The sequence below is a fragment of the Crocodylus porosus genome, unplaced genomic scaffold (assembly GCF_001723895.1).
Source record: "Crocodylus porosus isolate Cpor-Errol unplaced genomic scaffold, CroPor_comp1, whole genome shotgun sequence".
Classification (NCBI taxonomy): domain Eukaryota; kingdom Metazoa; phylum Chordata; order Crocodylia; family Crocodylidae; genus Crocodylus; species Crocodylus porosus.
In genome coordinates, this window is record NW_017728939.1 from 8,554,719 (window position 1) to 8,571,560 (window position 16,842).

The window sequence follows — 16,842 nt, forward strand, 5'->3', positions numbered from 1 at the left end:
CTCGGCGCTGTCGGCGGGCGTGTCTAGCGCCGTCGGGCGTCCCTGGCTCCCGGGGCTGCACGGCCTCTCCGGACTGGGCGTGCGGGTGAGTGACGGCGGCCTCCGCCAATGGCGCCGGGAGGGGGCGGCCCCGCTCCCGCTCCCGCTCGGGCTCCTGCCGCTGTCTCCTTGCCTAGTCGCTCGTCGGTCCCTCTGAAGCTGTGACCATGGCTGGGCTAAGGCAGGCAGGTAACGTTAGCTCGCAACACAGGCTCTTGTTCCATGGTGTCCATAACTGCTGCGGGCCTGGTTCCTCCTCCGTGCTGAGTTTCAAGGGCGGTGTAGAGCTGGCACCGAGTCCTTTGAGCTTTAGACAGGGGCCGTGTTGTGGTAGCAGGGAGGGGGCCCTGATGATGCAGCACACGTGCTGGGGGGGTAACATCTTTCATTGGATAACTGTATGGTTAGTATAGACACAGGCAAGCTTTCCAGTATAGCAGTACCTTAAGTTGGGCTTCGATGCAGCATTTACTGACATGTTTCTTCCTCTTCTACCACTAGACTGTTGCAAGTTGTCTCTTCCTTTCAAAACAGATGGTATATGCTGTGTCCCGTGTGTATATATGTGTGTGTGTATATATATATATTTTTTAAAAGGAGCTTAGTTTTTGAACCTGGGTTTAGCAGCTTTTGTTTCTGTCTACAACAGTGCCAAAGTCAAGATTGTTGTTGTTCTTTGTTTTAGAGCTGCACTTCCCATTTATCGCTTTGGGATGGAGATTTCTTCCCACCAGTTTCATCTCCTGGAGCAACTCAATGAGCAACGCAGGCAAGACCTGTTCTGTGACTGCAACATCCTGGTTGAGGGGAAGGTTTTCAAAGCACATCGAAATGTGCTGTTTGCCAGTAGCGGCTATTTCAAAATGCTCCTTTCCCAGAGCTCGAAGGAGACTAGTCAGCCAACAACTGCTACCTTCCAGGCATTTTCTCCTGACACTTTTACTGTTATTCTAGATTTTGTTTATTCAGGCAAACTGTCTCTCACTGGTCAAAATGTCATTGAAGTCATGTCAGCTGCCAGCTATCTTCAGATGACTGATGTTATTAGTGTTTGTAAGACATTCATTAAGTCATCACTAGACATCAGTGAGAAAGAGAAAGATCGTTATTTCAGCCTGTCAGACAAAGATGTAAATTCAAATGGTGTGGAACGCTCCTGCTTGTATGGTGCTGGCTGGAGGGCAGAAAGCAGCCCTCCTCATTCTCACCTAAGTCCAGAGCAAGGGTCTTGCATGATGGGTGGAAATACATGGAGCAGTTTCACTTACTATCCGTCTTCTCGAAGTACACAGCAGCAATTGGCCAAACATGACCAAAGGCAGGATTCCATTAAAAAACCCAGACATCTAGGACTGCAACAGCCTTCTGACATTCCCCACTATAAATCAAGTAAGCTCGAAGACCGAGCTTCAGAGCCTACAAGTCACATGTCTCCATCTGAAGAGCAAGTTCAGATTGAAGCAGAAGTTGAATCTCCCCATGTTGGGTACCAGTATGGTCAAGGATCTGATGTGCTACCAAGGAGTTTAGCTGTGTCGCAGCAAGAGCATGAATCACCCCGTTCTTCTAGCAAGTCAAAGTCTTCAAAAGCAGACGAGCAATATGCCAACATACCCTCAATTTTAGGTGTAATGGGAGGCTGGGCTGATGGTACGAATTAGCTATTTGTATCTCTCTCTTCTATTTTTACCAAAGTTGCAATGGAGTATTGATATAATAATCAGAACTAATGACTTGAAAATATGCCTAACTCTGTGTGTGTGTGTGTGTGTGTGTGTGTGTGTGTGTGTGTGTGTGTCCCTTCAAAATACAGTGAGCTTCATCTTGGCAGTTCAGTCAATATTTTTTACTTTGAATCTTAGCAGTTTCAGCATAGGTGATAATCAGTTGCTTTTTCTTTTACTGAGCTCCTGTAATTTAATGTGCGAGGACTCTGATGTTCTGTGAAAGTGAAAAGATAGGCAATACTATTTCTTCTGAAGAAAAATGACTTATAGCTCTGCTGGCTTTTTTGCTTTTCATTATTTGCATAACTGTTACAGTAGAAATATGTTTCTTTCTAGAATTGGTCACAATACTGCATATACGACTTTTTCAGATATATAAAATCCTTTTTTACAACAGATGACCTGCCCAGGATGAGATTCAAATGTCCATTCTGCACCCACGTGGTGAAGCGAAAAGCAGACCTAAAGCGGCATCTGCGTTGCCATACTGGAGAACGACCTTATCCATGTGAGGCATGTGGAAAAAGATTTAGCAGACTAGATCACCTAAGTAGCCATTTTCGAACAGTATGTATTTTAGATAATGAGTGCATGATTTAATTCAATTTAATGTGTATATATCTGTATGCATTAATTTAATTTGGTATGGGTGCCTGGTATTTTAAGTTATTTAGTCTGCTTTGTATGAATAGAAAGACATTTCTCCTAGGAGGGTGGTGAAGTACTGGAACAGGTTACCCAGAGAGGTGGTGAACTCTCTATCCTTGGAGGTTTTTAAGACTAAGGTAGACAAAGTCTTGGCGGGGATGATCTAGTTGGGGCTGGTCCTGCTCTGAGCAGGGATTGGACTAGGTGTGACCTCCTGCAGTCCCTTCCAACCCTCATTTTCTATGATTCTGTGAATATAACAGTTTTCTTAAAGTTTACACGAAATAGTATTCTAAGTGGTTCAAAGATAAGGCAACTTGAAATGTAATGCTTTTGAAAAGGAGTGACTTCCACCCTTGTTTAAAGGATCCAAAAAGTCCAATATAGTATTTCAGACTTTGTGTAAAGAACTTGTTGGCCCCTTTGTAGATAAGTGAATGTTCCTCAAATGAGTTAAAAATAATTTCTGGAACTTCTCTGGCCCCTACCAGTTTGTTTTGTCTTAAAAATCACTTTTTCCTCTTTCCTGCCACTGTGTGAAAGATCCTTGGAAATAAGGAAACAAACTGACTAAGCAATCTGACTGTACACAAAATACTGCCAGTGCATAAAGTAAAAGAAAAAAGAAATATTTTTTCCATGTGTCAGTAGGTGGACTTGCAAGCAAGTTTAAGTTTTAATTTTGTCTCATTTTTAATACTTGTTTTAAAGAACAATTTCAGGAAGGAGGCAAAATAGATGGGAGTGGGGAGATAAGCGGGAACACTGGAGAATGGAGAAGAGGTATGCCAACAGAGAAGTAGGAGAGGGTGGCTGGAGGATATAAAGCAGCTGCAGCTATGCCATGTGGCAGAGTGAAGGAGCTGCAGCTGCATGTGGTGACTTGTGAGCAAAATACAGATGGAGAAGCAAAGTGAGAGAAATAGCTATTAAAAAAAATAGACCAGACAAGTAAGATTTTTCAGAGTGATACAGCATAGTGGAATCTATAATCTCTGGAAAATGTTACATTAGTTCTGACCTATAATTTAAATGTTGTGTCATAATCGGAATTAAAGCCATATATTTGTTTCCTTGTCATGGTAGCTCTGTTGGCCTTTCCTGAGGCCTTATTTTTCATTTAGCAATTTGTAGCAACAGCATATTGAAAAGGCTTCAACAACGTACAAAAACTTAGATTCTTAAAACTTTTCCATAGCTATCTGCTTATGCGCACACAAATGCACAGGCCATTGGCAAATCATAATAGTAGCACTGAAGGCTAGGAAGAATGACCGGTTGCCCCCACTTCCACTCCCTGAGATTCTCACTATGGTGTAAATGAGAGCAGTGATTCTCAACCAGGGTTCAGTGAGAAACTTTTAAGGGTGCAAAATAATATTAGCATTGTTAGGTATGCAAACACCCATGTGATTCATGAGATAAACCCAATTGCAGTTTGTTGTAGTTCTTTGCAACAGAAAATTGCACTTTAAGGTGGATCCACAACTGGTTGGATCATTGTGTTCAACAAGTAGTCACCAATGACTCAGTGTCTATTTGGGAAGAAGTATCAAGGTGGATTTCCCAGGGGCTTGTCTTGGGAATTGTTCAGCATCTTCACTAATGACCTGGACAGTGTCACTGAGTACACTGTAGCAAATCTGCAGATAACATCAAGATGTATGGAGTTGCAGGTACTCTGGAAGGTAAGGGCAGGATTCAGAATGACCTGGATGAACTGAAGAAATGGTCAAAAATCAATCAGGTGAAATTCAACAAGGACAAGTGCAAAGTCCTGCACTTCAAATGAAATAATTACATGAATAGATACAGATTGTGGAAAGATGGGCTAGGCTGCTCCATTGTAGAGAAAGTCCTGGGGGTTACAAAGGACCATAAGCTGCATATAAGTGAACAGTGTGCTTTTGTTGCACAAAAACGAAACAAACAAACCCGAAAAAACCCAGCCAACAGCATACTGGTTGTATTCAAAGGAGTGTCTCTTGCAGATCAAGAGAAGTGATTCTTTCACTCTATTTGGTACTAGTCAGGCCTTACCTGGAGTCCTTGTGTCCAGTTTTGGGCATAACACTTCAAGAAAGAAATGAACAGAATAGAAGAGTCTAGTGCAGAGTAAAATAAAAATATTAGAGGCTTGGGAAACCTGACTTATGAGGAAAGACTGAAAGAACTATGATTATTTAGTCTGGAGAAAAGAAGACTGAGGGGGGATTTGATAACAGGCTTTACATACCTGAAGAGCAACTGTAAAGAGGATAAAAATTAGCTTTTCTGTCCTCTACAGCCACAGAGGACTAGAAGTCATGGCCTCAAACTGCAGCAGAGGAAATTTTTTAAGTTGGAGATTAGGAAGACCTTTCTCATTCTGAGGGTGGTCAAGCATTGAAACAGGCTGTCTAGAGAAGTTGTGGAATCTCCATACCTGGACATTTTCATAGAATCAATGAGTCAGTAGGAATCTAGACAGATCATCTAGTCCGACCCTCTGCCATGGGCAGGAAGGAGCACTGAGGGTGGGAGGGGTCATAAGACCCCAGCCAGGTGCCTATCCAGTCTCCTCTTCAAGATTTCCAGGGAAGGTGAGAGCACCACTTCCCTGGGAAGCCTATTCAAGAGGTTAGACACTTGACTGGGATTGTTTAGTCACAGATGATTCTGCCTCAAGCAACAGGCTGGACTAGATGATCTCACAAAGTCCCTTCTAGACCTACTTTCTATGATCCTAATGTTTTTCTATACCAGGGGTTTTCAACCTTTTTTAATAAGTGTAGCTCTGGCGGCTGGACATGGAGCAGGAGGAGGGGAGTAGGTGCAGCATGGGGTGGTGGTGGCCACTGCCACCACCTGAAAACTCCCCCACCCCCCCGGCATCTGGCTGGCTGGGTGGGTGGCATCTGTGCAGCCTGCAGAGAGGCACTGCTGCCCTCCCCCCCCAGCCCTGCTCCTGGGAGGCATAGGTGCAGGGTGGTGGGTGGCAGTGCTGTGGTGTGCCCCCAGTTGACAACCCCTGTTCTATACTAAAAAATTGAGTGAAAGCTAAGAGCTAGCATTTTTTTGATGGATGCTGTGAATCTAACCAGGTTGCCAGGAATCTAAAAGGGTTGAGAATTGTTGACTTGCCTCATTTCAGACCTAAAATTAATGGTCTTCCACACAGACTTGGCATCTTTATATTTATAGTATGGAAAGTATATATCAGCAAAAGAATGCTGAAAGTCAAATTATAGTTATGGATGTTTAAATAATCAATCCTGTATCCTTTAAGTTTCTTGCAGGGATAATTTTTGGGCAGTCAACCTGGGTTTTTGTTACACTTTGGTTATATCAACAGGGATGGGAAATGTTGACCTTAAAGTGAACCCTAAGCCCAGACTTAATGGGTGTGTCTACACATGCATTAATGTGCTGTAGTTACTGCGTGTTAAGTTTTATACCTGTAATAATTGGTACTGACTCAAGGTGCAGTAACTCGCGCTACTGTACAGTAGTGCTGGCATACGTCTTTTAAGTGATGCTAATGCGCAGTAGACTAATTCGACTGCACGTTAGTGCACAAGTACAGCTTTTGCTATGGTACACTAATAAGTAGCAAAATTAGTCTACTGAGCATTTAGTATCTCAAGTAGATGTGCCCACTGACTATCTAAATCCTTTCACTTGACCCCTTGTGGCAGTCTAGATATGTAGGAGAGTCACTAGAAGGGCAGAAAATTTTTATGTTACGTTGATTCTTTAATATGAAGTTTCATTTCCAAATTGGGCATATTCCTCAAAGACAATATCCAAAATATCAAAAGATAGAACTTAATTACTTCTTGGCTTACAAAAGTTTATGAAGCAGCTTTCAAAAGGCAAATGTTCTATAGTGTTGATATTTAAGTCGTGGCGCAGGTGCTTTAGCTGTGTTGTGAAACCTCATTTCTGACTATTTAGAAATTAAATCAGCATGGCATGATATTTTATTTATAAATCTGAATCCAAAATGTTAAAATACAAAGCACAACTTGTCTGATTATCCTTCTCTTTTTTGGGGAAAACATCAGCTTTTATTCATTTCAATCTTCACAGATTCATCAGGCGTGCAAGCCAATCTGCAGAAAGTGTAAACGCCATGTGACTGAGCTGACGGGACAAGTGGTCCAAGAGGGAACAAGACGGTACAGACTGTGTAATGAGTGTCTAGCAGAAGCTGGCATAGACAGCATCCGCATTGACTTGGAGGCTGAGCCATCACTAGAATTTCCACAAGAAGGGGATAAGGATTCCAGGTGGCACTATGGTGAAGACAACAGATCTGATGTGGAGATTGTGGAGGATGGGTCCACTGACTTGGTCATTCAACAGGTTGATGACAGTGAGGATGAACCAGAAGAAAAGGAAGTCAAGCCAAATATTAGGTAGTTATGAGTGAAACGAAGAGTAAGTCTCTTCACATTGAATTCCTGTGTCTTGACCATAAGCACCCAACCAGCCAGTCTTTAAGATACAAAAATCTGTTGGCTTGTTATGAACTCATCCTAATTGCATGCACTTACGGACATGCCATTGAGTCCATTCTGAATTTTGTTATTCAAAGTACCAATATTTTGCTTCATTAGAAAGAATACATCCCAAGATGGAATAATGGATGAGCAAAGGAACTGAACTACTACACTGATAGTTTTTTTATAATAGGCAATGAGTCCTTTCATCAGTGGTTGGGCGGGAGGTGGGAGGGTTTAAATAATTTAAAATAAATCTCAGAAAATTATTGTAAATTACCCAAATTTTAAAACATTTAGAGATTTGGGTTTTTTTATATGCCATGTCACCTGATGACAACGAAGTGCAAAAGAGGTAACTTGGTGTAGCATATAAACAACACCCTTTTTCAGAATCCGAAATGAGGGTAATCTTCCATGCATTTTAATGAAGTCTTCATACTGAGTTTAGAGGAGCCAGGTAGAACATTCAGTAATAATGTATATAAAATGTTTTGGATGCTATAGCACATACATCTGGAAAAGCACTTTCTTGTAAAATTTATTCTAATAAGGAAAAACTTTAGCAGACCATTCATTCAGGAAAACCTTCTTTACTAGGAAATAAACACATGAACAATATTCCTAGTCAATGCACCACAAATCAAGTAATTGCTGAGACATATCATTCCATAATAATACTAAATGTTTTATTCACTCTGGAAAGTGGGAATACTGTTTCTTCTATCAAACATTTCTGAACTTTTGTTAACCATAAAAAAAAAAACTGTACTTCTTAAAATGCCAAGCCAATGTGACTACCAATTGTTATGTACAGAACAGATACAGGACTACCAATGGCATTCAAACTTCCCAGGAACTCTGAAGGAAACACCCTCTGGGATAAAATGGTATTTCAGCCCTCATTCTAGTTTCTTCCTTTCTCTTCTTTCAGTTACTGGCAGTGGTGGCACAACCAAATAGCTTGTATGCCTAGTATTTAGTAACTGAACTGATAGCAACTACTGTTTCTGTATTTAATATTTTTATCTGTATTTACCTATACCCAGTTTGAATTGAAAAGTTTTAAGGAGAAGACCTCATCAAGTTACATGTTTCCAAAGCTATTATGCCACCAAGGAGACCCTTTTATTCTCTTTCTAAACTCTCTCAGTTTGCATTATGTATCAGCATGCACCAAAAACCATGAATATCATTTAGAATAGAAGGGATGACTAGAGCCAACAAAATAGTAGTGTCCCTTTAAGACAAAACAAGCCCCTTGCTGATAAAGTGCATTTTTAGTTGACCAGTACAGAAAACGAGAAGCTAGCCCTCATTGCTAATGTAATTGCTAGAAATAACTTTGAGCTGGGTACTTTTAAGAAAATGGGATGTGATTACTAAAGTTTTCATTCCGCACTCGTTGAAGTCGGTCAGCTTATTATTGACTTCAGTGAGTACAAGCTTCAACCGTATTTTATTCCCACTGGTCTTGTTCGTTTGTTTTTTTCCTGTTAGTATGTTTCAAGATTTTATCCCTTGGAACCACGTGCATAAGCATGCTTGGCTGCAATCTGTGTTAATTAATGCACATTTCCAGATAGGTGCCCATTTATATTCCAAAACTGGTATGCAAATTCCGTTTATGTAAATTTGCACAAGTTTTATTTTGCGTCAGAATTACCTGAAAGAGTGGCATTTTCTTTTACAGCTGCCAATCCCTAGCCACAGCATCTATTAAGAAAACCCAAATGCTGCCTTACTGGAGATCACCTCCTTGGTAAATAAGCTCACCCTGCTGGCAGGGGCTGAATACAGTTCAATAGCATTATAGGGTCCACAGTTTTTAAGACTGGCAGCTAGGCCACTGCTGGGACCAATCTCTTCTGCAGCACCCAGCTTTCTCTGCTCCGTGCTGAGGGTAGCTCTCATGCTTCCCCACACCCTTGCAGCTTCCACATACCCTAGCAACTCAATGCTGCTGATTTTCTTGTCAACAGGGATGGGGAGAAGCAAATTCAGTTGTAAGGGTAAGCAAAGGTTGCTGAAGTGGAGCAAGAGAGTAACCCTTTTACAGAGCAGGGAGGGCTGGGGCCACTGCCTGCTACATGCTGTGGAGGGGATTGCCTACACATGGCAGAGGAATGCGTGGTGCAGGGCAGAGAATGCGCTCATGCCATTTCATGTTGCAGATTTCCACTTGCCATGTGCCAGCTCTGGCCCACACACCACAGATTGCCTATCCCTCTCTAGCAAGTTCCTCTTCCTCTCCCCTTGTTTGCCTTAAAACAGTGTTAACTGTCTCTAGAGTAGTGTTTCCCAATCCTTGGGTCATGACCCAAAAGTGGATTGCAAGAACATATAAAAGAGTTGTGAACAAACTTTAAAAATGGATTACCTTTAAAGGAGAAAAATGTGGGAAAATGTGGGTTTTCCCTTGCAGACTGGCAGAGTTCCAGCCTGCGTGGAGCTGTCTGGGGCCCTCCATGCTTCACACATGCACCCTGTCCCATGTACTTCGGAGATGGGACCTGGGCGGGGGGGACAGCAAATTGGGACTGGCCATTGATGTTACAAGTGGGTTCTGGTACAAAAAAGGTTGAGAACCATTGCTCTAGTGGACATCTCATCCATTTTTCTTTAAATAGCAGGATGAGATAGCCTGAGGTCGGCTCTAAAAGGAGAAGCCCATAGTGAGCTTAACCAAACATCTTGCACAAAAGTCACTTGAAACTTTTTATCTTAACCAATCCCCACTAATGTTTGGGAGAGGGAGGAAGCCCAGCCGAGGCCTTCTGTTGCTGTTAAACACTCATAACTCACTATGGTTAGAAACATTCAAAATATTCCATGAACAACTTTAACTAACTTTAAAATAGAAAAAAGGAACATATGTAAAGATGTGCCAAAGACTTTCTGCAGATGGCAAACTACTTGAGGGACTGTTTGCTGAGACCTAATTTAGCATACATTTTGCTCCCTACTTGTAAACTAGCAGTTTGCACTCAGCAGTCTGTAGCAGTGCCCACTGCCACAGAATACCGTTGGGGGAGAGAGCTTTAGGACTCACAGCGGATTCTGGGCTACATTTGCTGAAGGTACAATCTACGGTAGACATTGCCTACTGTACAGATAGGTACAGAGGGGTTTTTGGCTTTGAGAGTCTCGATCAAATAGAATATAGGAACATAGGACTACAAGGGCCCCCCCATGCCACTGAGTCCAATGATACGATTAAAAGGACTGTGTTCAAGAGTATTCAGGACCAGATGCTTCAGAAAAAGATGAAACATTTCTGTAATGGACAATTATGTAATAACTTGTTCAGCTAGAGAAAATGTATTTCTACATGCAGACAACTAGTTGCTGGCTACACCCTGACAGACTATGGTTTCTATAGCTTTATATGTTTTTATGTTAGCTAATGTAATTAGATTTTATTTTAGTTATTTTATATCATATTAAGCCTTGGAGCGCTAACTCCTGGCAATGAGTTCTACAGGTCAATTATGTCTTGTATTTAAAAAACTATCAGTTTTATATTTGTTGCCTCTATTTTCATTTGTTGTTTTCATATTTTTGTGTTGTAAGACAGCATAAATGAAAGTGCTAGATAATCATTGATCATTTACATACTTCTTTATGTCCATTCATTGCTTCTTTTCTTAATTGTAATGGTTCTAATTGTTTATTTTTTTCCTTGCCTGAAAGCTATTCTGTGCCTTTCCCACCTAGTATGAAAAGAAAAAGATCAACATTACACACAACTCTTCAGCAGGAGCTTTGTTTCTTTTCAGGGAGAAAACCATAGTCCTGGCAGATTGAACTTTAATGTAAATTGATATTCTGCCAATTTCACAGGATTGTTCCTTACAGAGGTAACTTAGTTGATTGAAATGCTTTCTCCTGGGGACTCTGCCAGACCATGAATAAGGCTTTTCCTCAAAGCACCTAGAGAAAGTTGTTTACTATGGTTGCATTGTCTTCCGCTAACTCACGGATCCACCCCAATTAGGTTTCTGTCCTCTTCATCAAAGCCCTCAGTAGTCTTTTCTTGATCAAGTGCCCATGCCTTTATTCTGATTTTCCTTCATCTTTTCCATTCCTTTCTAATGTTGTGAATCACTTCCTTCTAATGGAGATTTTATTCTTCACTGACTCTCTTATCATCTTCTCCTAGTTTTCCTCCTACCTTTCTGAATGATCTTTCAGTGTCCATTTCAGAAGATTCTTCTCCACCCATGTCCCTTTCCTGTATACTAGTCCTGTGGTTTTGTACTGGAATACTTCCCTCTTCTCTTATCTACACTCTGTCGGGGGGAGACTGCATGTATGTGCTTGGGTTTACAATGCTTCTCTGTGCCAATCATCTCAGGTCAAGTGTGGAGAAATACTTCTCATTCCCCATTCAATCTCTCGTCCTTTTCTTTCTTCATTTTGTTATGGATGGCTAGTCACCCTCTCAAACACAACATGAGAAAAATTATATTCCAAATGTTTCCTCTTTCTCCATGGATTTCCAGTACTGTTGGTAACACCTTAATTGTTCCTTTCATCTGAGTCTGCAACCCCAGTTACCTGTGATTCTTCCATCTCTTCCTCCCCCCACATACACACCATAGCTAAGACATGCTGCTTTGATCACAGTATCTAAAATTTTTTATTTCCTATCCAAACAGACATATCACTGCTTCCCACCCTAGGATTTTAAGAAAAAAACTATTAATATGCCAGCTGAACACTAATCACAAGAAAAACTCAAATAAATAGGCTTCCCTCTCTGATTTTTAAATGTATATTCTGCTCTTTTATAAAGGAACATATTCAGTATAAAGGAGCATATTCAGTGCAAATAATTGTGATTTAGTGGTTTGATAGACACTTTGTAACCCATGTAATTCTCAGTAGAAAAAGTAGTAAATATCACTGTTAAGATTATTTTCTTTTTCTCATCCTTTTAACCTGATGTTACCCCAATTGGCTACTCTGCACTAATGTCTAGGATTTATCAGGAATGCGACTACACCCATTTTTTGGAACATACCTCAACCATTAACTGACATGTTTGAAAAATACTTCTCTTTTGTGCTGTATATTCCATAACAGTTTGTGAATGGGTTTCTTACCCCTTTCTCTGAAGCACTTGGTACCATGAGACTAGGTGACAAGATTGGTTTGATTTAGTAAAACAGTGCCTATGTTCCTACTTCTCCACATCTCTCTCTCTCTGTCCTTCATCTCCCCCTGCTTTCTTTGCTTAACAGCTACAAAGCAGTGCTAAACTGGAACATCTTGCTCTATAAAACTTATACAGATAATACTATCCTGAATACTAGTACAGTACAAGCATGCTGTGCATTAAATTCAGAAAAGGGAAAATTGACTAATATGAAGAGTTCCACTTCATTGTTTTTAGGACTTTTTTTCCCCCCACGTATATTCCAACATATGCCAACAAAAAGTTATTTCAAATGTACCAGTTGGCATCTTTCAGGTGTCCAAAAATGTCACATTCTCACTTCCCTCTCTTCAAAGCACCTACTTCAGGTCCAAAAACTGAGACTTTGTTCAGCTCCTGGAGGTGGAAAAAAGTGCTTCTTCAACTGAATAAGCAAACACTGCTGAAAACTGCACTCAATAGTGTTGCCCCCATCGTTTGAGCAATTAAAAGTCAACTTTTTGTTTTTTGCAGGATTATTTCCCTGAGAATGGGAAATTAGTGATACAAATCACACATATTCTAGATGTAATACTATTTATTTACCAAAAATAATAATTTATTACTTTCTTATTTTGCTGAATACAGCAGACACAAAAAATGGCAGGCAGTTACTTAGAAGTGTCTTGCTCAGAAATCCCCAAGTCTGCCACTCCAGTACTTGCCATGTCATAAAACCATAGAAAATGTGTGTTGGAAGGGACCTCAGAAGATCATCAGTCCAACCCCTTGCTCAGGGATCCCCAATTAGATCATTCCAGCCAAGGCTTTGTCTAGCTGGGTCTTCAAAACCCCCAAGGATGGAGATGCCACAACCTCTCTGGGTGACCTGTTCCAGTGTTTTACTACCTTCCCAGTGAGAGAGTTTTTCCTAATCTCTAACCTAAACTCGCTTTGCTACAACTTGAGCCCATTGCTCCTTGTTCTGTTATTTGCCACCACTGAGAACAATCCAGCTCCATCCTCTTTGGACCCCCTGCAGGGACTTGAAGGCTGCTGTTAAATCCCCGGTCAGTATTCTCTTCTCTAGACTAAATAAGCCCTGTTCCCCCAGCCTCTCCTCACAAGTCATATACCTCAGCCCCCAAACCATTTTTGTTGCTCTCTTCTAGATTCTCCAATTTGTCCACATCTTTCTACAGTGGGAGGCCCAAAACCGGAGACAATACTCCAGATGTGGCCTCACCAGTACCAAATAGAGGGGAGCAATCACTTCCCTTGATCTGCTGGCAACACTCTTAGCAATGCAGCTCAGTATGCCATTAGCCTTCTGGGGTGTCTATACATGTGCTCCAGGGTGGAGGGCAGTGGGATGCTTTAATTAGAGCAGCTCTGAGAGCCTCATATGTATTCAACATCCCATGCTTCAAAGTGGTGGTGAGGGCGCTTTAACTAAAGCTTGTTTGATGAGCTTTAGTTAAAGCACCCCTGCCACCTTTTTGAAATGCAGGGATGCTGAATACACATGATGCAGAGGCTACTGAAGTGTGCTAATTAGCATTCTTCATCAGACTCAGCTAATCAGCATATCAGAGCAGAGCTCTGTCACAGGTGTAGGTTCCCCTTGGCAACAAGGGTACACTGCTGGCTCATATTCAGCTTATTGTCCACTGCAACTCCCAGGTCCTTTTCTGCAGAGCTGCTGCCCAGCCAGTCAGCCCCCAGCCTGCACTAGTGCATGGGATTGTTCCATCCTAAGCGCAGGACTTTGCACTTGTCGTTACTGAATCTCATGAGATTTCTTTGGTCCAATCCTCCAATTTCACTAGGTCATTTTGAATCCTAACTTTAGCTTCTGGTGTTTCTACTACTTCCCCACAGCTTGGTGTCATCTGTAAACTTGCTGAAGGTGCACTCTGTGCCATCTTCCAGGTCGTTGATGAAGATATCGAACAAAACAAGAGTGACCCTGGGGCCCTTCACTTGATACTGGCTTCCAGCTAGACATCGAGCCATTGATTACTACCCCTTGAGCCTGATGATCCAGTTAGTTTTCTATCCACCTTACAGTCCATTCATCCAGTTCCTACTTCCTTAGCTGGCTTGCAGCAATGTTGTGGAAGACCATATCAAAAGCCTTGCTAAAGTCAAGGTATACCACATCCACTGCTCTCCCTGCATCCACAGAGCCAGTCATCTCATCAGAGAAGGCAGTCAGTTTGGTCAGGCATGACTTGCCTTTGGTGAATCCATGCTGACAGTTCTAATTACTTTTTTCCCCTCCAAGTGCATAGAAATGGATTCCTTGAGGAACTGCTCCATGATTTTTCCAGGGACTGAAGTGAGGTTGACGGGCCTGCAGTTCCTCCTTCTTCCCTTTAAAGATGGGCACTATGTTTGCCCTTTTTCAATCATCTGCGACCTTTTCTGATCACCATGAGTTTTCAGAGATAATGGCCAGAGGGTCTGCAATCATATCAGCCAACTCAGCACCTTTAGGTGCACTGCATCCAGTCCCATGGACTTGTATATGTCCACTTTTCTAAATAGTCCCTAACCTGTTCTTTCACCACTGTTGGCTGCTCATTTTCTCCCCAAACTATGCTGCCAGCTGCAGTAGTCTGGGAGGTGACCTTGTCTGTGAAGTCCGAGTACTTCACCATTTTCCATATAATCTAAATTACTCCCCCCATTTAGTAAGGGACCCACACTTTCCCAGATCTTCCTTTTGTTGCTGACATACTTGTAGAAACCCTTCTTGTTGCCTTTCATGTCCCTTGCTAGCTGCAACTGTAATTATTAGGGCTGTGCAAAATTTCGCCAGCTGTTTCGATTTTACACTGTTTTGACTTATTTTGAGCTCAAAACAGTGAAATCAAATCGAAACAGAGGGCTTTGAAACAACCTTAAAACAAAATGAGGCTAGTTGAAACATTTCAAAAGTTTTGAAATGTTTTGAGTTTTGAAGCAGCCAGGGGGAGAACCAGGGCTGCGATCCCAGCAGCAGCTGGGAGTGCAGCTGTGGCTCTCCCTGTCTCCTGCAGCCAGGCTGCAGGAAGCCAATCACAGCGAAGGGGAAGGGAACTGAGCCCTCCCAAGCGCTGTGATCAGGTTGGGGATGGGAAGTCAGATGGGCTGGCTTCCCATCCCCCCTGCTAGATCGAGCTGAGGATGTAAAGTCCCTGCAGCTCTGATCTGCCTGCCAGATGAGAGAGACTGTTTTGAGCTTCCCCATTATAGCTAATGGGCAAAATGTTGAAACAGCATCAATACAGCCTCACTGTTTCCACAAAGCAAAATGGGACAGCTGTTTCAAATTGAAATGAAATTCAGAACGAAGTGCTGTTCCGTGGAAACCTCCAGACTCGAGTTGAAACGGAACGGTGCCATTTTGCACAGCCCTAGTAATTATGCTTTGGCCTTTCTGATTTCATCCCTGCATGCTGAAGCAATGCTCTTACACTCTTCACTTTTTTTGGTCCAGTTTCTACTTCGTGTAAGCTTTGTTTTTGTGTTTTAGCTCACTGAAGTTCCTTGCTAAGCCAGGCTGGTCTTCTGCCATCCTTGCTAGTTTCCCTGTGCACTGGGATTTCATTCCTGCACCCTCAGTAAGGTGTCCAAGAACCTTATCCCTCTGCTTCTCAGGGTCACTCACACTCATTACTTATTCCAACCTTCTGCCTCTAAAACACACAATTTCTACAACACACAACCTCTATATGCAACCAGATTAACCTTTGAACTACCACATAGCCTAGGGCTTTAAGCAACCTCCCAGTACCACTTAGCCTATTTTACTGCTTAAAGGGGACTGATTTGCTCTCCCATCAAGTTGAAAGCTGGTTTGTCACATATTTGGGCTCTAACGAGATAAATGACTGTTTATGGATCCTGCACTCCCTTTGATATTTTCTAACACTAGCATAACAGTACCAAAATATTTTAACATCTAATTTGGCCTGCCAAAGTCTAGTAGTTTTGAATTGTGTTTTCAATGGTGTTCAGTGAGGATTACAACTAAATCAACTTGATTAAACAGACTTGCTTGAAAAAACACTCCTTGTTCATCTAGTCCAAATAAGGCCAGTCAGCACTATGGTGGTTAATATGTAATGTATTTTCAAACTACTTTTGGCTACAATTAAATAGAGTAGTTAAAAATATTAGAAATCCACTCTGTATTGTTAAGTGGACTGCTCACATCACTAACTACACTGACAAAGGTATGGTTTTGCCTTCCATGAAGTTGGAGCTAGCATCTGTGTCTTCTGACCATTTGACACAAGAAGGACATGTAAAAGTAAACTTTACTCTGGAGGCCCAAAAGTTCATTTTGTATGATTTTTCTTGTTTCTAATCAAACGATCTATAAAATGATTTGAAGTACATTAATTTAATACTTGCCACACTGTAGATAGAGAATATCACTGGGATGTTATCAGAGACAACTGGTAATCAGGTACCAATTAGGTACTATGTCCTGAGATTGCCCGCAGTATTTTTGTGGACTCTCTCAGGAAAGATGGATGAAGATACCAGATTGCTACCATAACAGCATGTGCACACCCATTTGTTATTTTGTATAGAAATGATGGAACACCTCCTTATAATTATAGTAAAGTTTAGGGAAGACACTGTTTCCCCGAGCGCCCCCTGGCATGACAAGGAACAATGGACACAAGTTATTAGAGAGTAGATTTAGATTAGACATCCGCAAGAACTACTTCACAGTTAGGGCAGCTAGGAGCTGGAACCAACTTCCTAGGGAAGTGGTGCTGGCTCCTACCCTGGGGATCTTTAAGGA

At 41.8% G+C, this 16,842-nt stretch overlaps 2 protein-coding genes across 4 annotated transcripts in view; both read left to right on the forward strand.

The window, feature by feature from the left end:
• The window catches only part of LOC109318514 (zinc finger and BTB domain-containing protein 8A-like), a 27,689-nt gene that overhangs the window by 608 nt on the left and 10,239 nt on the right, over window positions 1-16,842 (forward strand). The window lies entirely within an intron of this gene.
• On the forward strand, window positions 7-7,803 carry ZBTB8A (zinc finger and BTB domain containing 8A). 2 transcript variants are annotated; one of them, XM_019547835.1, is made up of 4 exons: window positions 7-228; window positions 725-1,689; window positions 2,164-2,333; window positions 6,486-7,803. In XM_019547835.1, the coding sequence occupies exons 2-4, from the start codon at window positions 753-755 to the stop codon at window positions 6,816-6,818; spliced, it is 1,440 nt and encodes a 479-aa protein (XP_019403380.1). In that variant the 5' UTR covers window positions 7-228; window positions 725-752; the 3' UTR covers window positions 6,819-7,803. The 2 variants fall into 2 exon arrangements, with proteins under 2 accessions (XP_019403380.1, XP_019403378.1); XM_019547833.1 differs by lacking the exon at window positions 7-228 and having other exon boundaries at window positions 615-1,689.

Bases quoted from the DNA above. Each gene is read 5' to 3' on its own strand.
- ZBTB8A (XM_019547835.1), top strand. From the start codon at position 753: ATGGAGATTTCTTCCCACCAGTTTCATCTCCTGGAGCAACTCAATGAG. The intron at 1,690-2,163 runs GTACGAATTAGC...TTTTTACAACAG, and splicing joins AATGGGAGGCTGGGCTGATG to ATGACCTGCCCAGGATGAGA. The intron at 2,334-6,485 runs GTATGTATTTTA...CAATCTTCACAG, and splicing joins TAAGTAGCCATTTTCGAACA to ATTCATCAGGCGTGCAAGCC.